At 45.0% G+C, this 3,533-nt stretch overlaps 1 protein-coding gene across 2 annotated transcripts in view; it reads left to right on the top strand.

The window, feature by feature from the left end:
* The window catches only part of TPH2 (tryptophan hydroxylase 2), a 143,202-nt gene that overhangs the window by 121,794 nt on the left and 17,875 nt on the right, over positions 1 to 3,533 (top strand). For both annotated transcript variants that reach the window (XM_004700445.2, XM_004700444.2), the window contains exon 9: positions 2,792 to 2,887. In XM_004700445.2, the coding sequence (XP_004700502.1) occupies positions 2,792 to 2,887 (96 nt within the window). The remainder of the gene's footprint in view (positions 1 to 2,791; positions 2,888 to 3,533) is intronic.

The following is a 3,533-nucleotide window of genomic DNA, read 5'->3' as shown; positions in this document are numbered from 1 at the left end:
TAGAGGAGTATATTTTATCCTAGATTCTGCTAGAGATCTATTATTATTATTTGTTGTTGTTGCCTGTACCACATATGCTTCATATGATCAGAGCCTTTGTTGTCTGGTTCACTGCATATCTTCGACAGCGTGCGCAGGATTTGCTGTGTAGAGGTGCTCAGAAATCTTTGTTGAATGACTGAGACTGAGAAAAAAAAAGAATGACTAGACTGTCAGAGGCAGGAAAACTGTGACCCAGAAAAGCTGGGGTCACATTGCTAAATTAGAAGCAGGACTAAGACTAGAACTCAGGACTCCCTGTGTGTTTCTTTTCTACACATCAGGCTGCCACATAAAAAACCTACCTTTGAGAAAATACACTCATTCACTGGTTTATATTCAACACATATTAATCGAGCTTTCACTTTTTTCTAGATATTACCCTAGCTCAGTGGTTCTCAACCAGGAGGGATATATTCCCCTCTCTGGAAATCTTTGGGCAGAGCTTAGAAATCTTAGGGGCCTTGGTAGTGTAGTGGTTATGTGTTGGGCTGCTGCTAACCTCGAGGTCAGAGGTTTGGAACCATCAGTCAGCCCTGAGGGAGAAAGATAAGGTTTTCTACTTCCATAAAGAATTATAGTCTCAGAAACTCACAGGGGCACTGGTACCCTGTCTTCTAGGGTCACTGTGAGTCAGAATTTATTCTATGGCAGCGAGTTATAATTTTAGGATGTTTGATTGTCACACTGTCGGGGAGGGGGTTACTCCCAGCATCTAGTGAGCTGAGGTCAGGGATTCCTCTAAGGACCCTACCATGTACAAGAAAGATCTATCCAGCCCTAAATTGTGAATGGATTGACACTCAGAGCCCGGGTTCCAGTTGAACAGTTAGAGATAGCGATTCTCAGGGAGTTTACATAGAGGGGAGAGAGGGGTGATGAACAGTGCCCATCAAACGCAAAGCCGCTGCCGATGGTGTCAAAACGTGGCCAGTGGGATGGAGAAGAGAGCAAAGGGATGGAGGAGTGGCGATAGGGGACAGAAGGGTTGTCAGGTCAGCCTCTTTAGGAGGTGAATCAGAAAAGGCATTCTAGGCTGGAGCTTAAGCTAGACCAGGTGCTGAGGTCTGGCCAGTGCAGCAGGGCTACAGGTCTTTAGAGATCACCAGCACGTTACCAAAAACCTATCAAGCCCCCTGCACCCAGGGGCATCTTAACCTCCAAATAAAAATAGAGCCAGCCGCCAAGGGCGAGCAATGATGATTCGCTTCTGCCCATTTTCAGGCGTGCCTAGTTCTCTTCTTGCTCAAGGCCTTCCCCCTCTGTCAGCAGGCAGGCAGGACAGTGTTAATGTGGTGCACGTTTTATTGCCCGCCAGCTTCTCACTTTCTTTCAGAGCAAAACCAGTGTGATTCCAGCCCCTCTCAGCGGCATGGTGAGCTGTGTGGTTATGCGGAGATTTCTTTGTCTCTCTTAAGCTGCTTTCTTAAACACCAGCAGAACCCACTGGGGATTTTTAATATCCTTGGGAAGGGGGAGGAGTCAACACATGTAAAACTCAGGCCAACAAAGGTGTTATTTTAAAAAAAATTGCATACATGTATGCATAGATAGATACGTAACATGTCACTGAAAACTAGACTAGAATGATGGCTTCGATGGTTGCGCAGGCATGTACTTGCTTTTTGGGTCTCACTTTTGTCTCCTGCCATGACATGCAAGCAGATTGTGACTCATGTTGTCCTGTTAGGTCTGCGTAGAGCTCTTCCTTAGGGTTTCCCGGGACTGTAAAGCTTTACAGAAGCAGAGAGCCTCATCTCTCTGTGGAGCAGTTTGTGGGTTTGAACTGCTGACTCTGAGGTTAACAATCCCACTCTTACCCAACTACACTAGCAGGGCTCCTGAGCACCTAGTAAGTATTAAAAAATGTCTGTCAAATGAGTAAAAAACAGCAAGTGATTAATTTAGACTTATTCGGTTGTAGATTATTTTTTCATACTGGTATGTACCTGGTTGATACCACTAACAGCCAACTCTGTGAATAGAGGAGGCTTTCCTTGTGGCATCGTCCTTGGGACGTATTCACTTGTAAATGTGTGTCCTCATGATTTTGACATTGTTACAGAGGATGTGATGTGACCTGTAGGGGTCTGAGTCCAGAAATCTTATGAGCCTCTGTAGTTAAAATCTTTTCCTTCAAACAGAAAAGCCAAACTCAAATCTGACTCAGAGTGACCCAATAGGACAGAATAGAATGGTCCCTGTAGGTTTTCGAGACCGTAATTCTTTACAGGAATTGTAAACCTTATCTTTTTCCTGCTGCAAGGCTGGTGGCTTCAAACTGCTGACCTTGAGGTTAGCAGCCCAATGCGTAACCCTCTATGCCACCAGACCTCTGTTTACCTTTAACTTCTTATGACCGTCGAGGCCATGCAGACACATAGCAACTCTATGGGGCAGCGTAGAACTGCCCCGGTGAGTGTCTAAGACTCTGAGTCTTTTCTGGCATAGAAAGCCCTGTCTGTCTCCCTGGAGCGGTTGGTGGCTTTGAACTGCAGACGTTGCGGTTAGCTGCCCAACTCGTAACTACTACTATGCCACCTGAGCTCCTGTACGTTGAACCTAGGGAGGGATTCATAAGCATGAGGATGCATTCCGATAGTGATTTTTAATTCGGATGTATTTAAATCAGCAGACGGTGTTGAAGAAATTAGACAGAGGGTGGCATCTTCTTATGGGTGTCATTTTAGTCAATTGAAGAGCTTGCTGAGCAGTTCACTGCACATAATGTCTGTTTACTTTTTTTTTCCAGTGCTATTTCTTCACGATTGAGTTTGGCCTTTGCAAACAGGAAGGGCAGCTGCGGGCATACGGAGCTGGACTACTTTCCTCCATTGGGGAATTAAAGGTAGGAAGCGGCGAATGAAAATATCTTTCCCAAGCAAACTAGTTCAAGGTCATGGAAAATATCGATTTGTTTGTCTGAGTATTTCTACTTGCAGATATCCCATCCATATTTAATACAGAGGATTTGCCACCTTAGATGTGGGTGCTGACCCAACTCCTTACACGTCGGAAAATGGGTCACGCTTTGCTGGGTTTGTGGTGTGACTCAAATGGATGAGTAGCCACGTGCGGAAATCAACAGCGATGACGAATGCCTGTTCAAATGTTGGGTAACAAATGGCTGGCCTAAAGGCAGTGCTGAGAAGAAGGCAATTAGTCAGCAGTGATCCTACGGATTGAAAGGCACTTGCGAGGGAGGCTGGGCGACAGAGATTTCTGTCACCCAGTGCCCTCCCATCCACTCCCCAGCATCCACTCCCCAAAGAGAGGTTTGCAACTTTCAATTCCTTCAGCAAGAACATGCCTCAAAACATTTGTGAACCTATAACATTTGGAGGAAAATAAAACCTAAATAATGGCATGGGTAGAAAGCTAATACTTTGTAGAGCTGCCTAGAATCATGCTAGCTTTTTATTGCCTTAAAATACAGTGCACGATCATTTACTTAGAAATGTTGAGGCCTGGGGTATTCAAAGAATTTAAATATT

Source organism: Echinops telfairi, unplaced genomic scaffold (genome assembly GCF_000313985.2).
Source record: "Echinops telfairi isolate 266 unplaced genomic scaffold, ASM31398v2 ScPeMD7_2;HRSCAF=8, whole genome shotgun sequence".
Lineage (NCBI taxonomy): Eukaryota > Metazoa > Chordata > Mammalia > Afrosoricida > Tenrecidae > Echinops > Echinops telfairi.
This window is presented reverse-complemented; position numbering and strand designations above follow the sequence as displayed.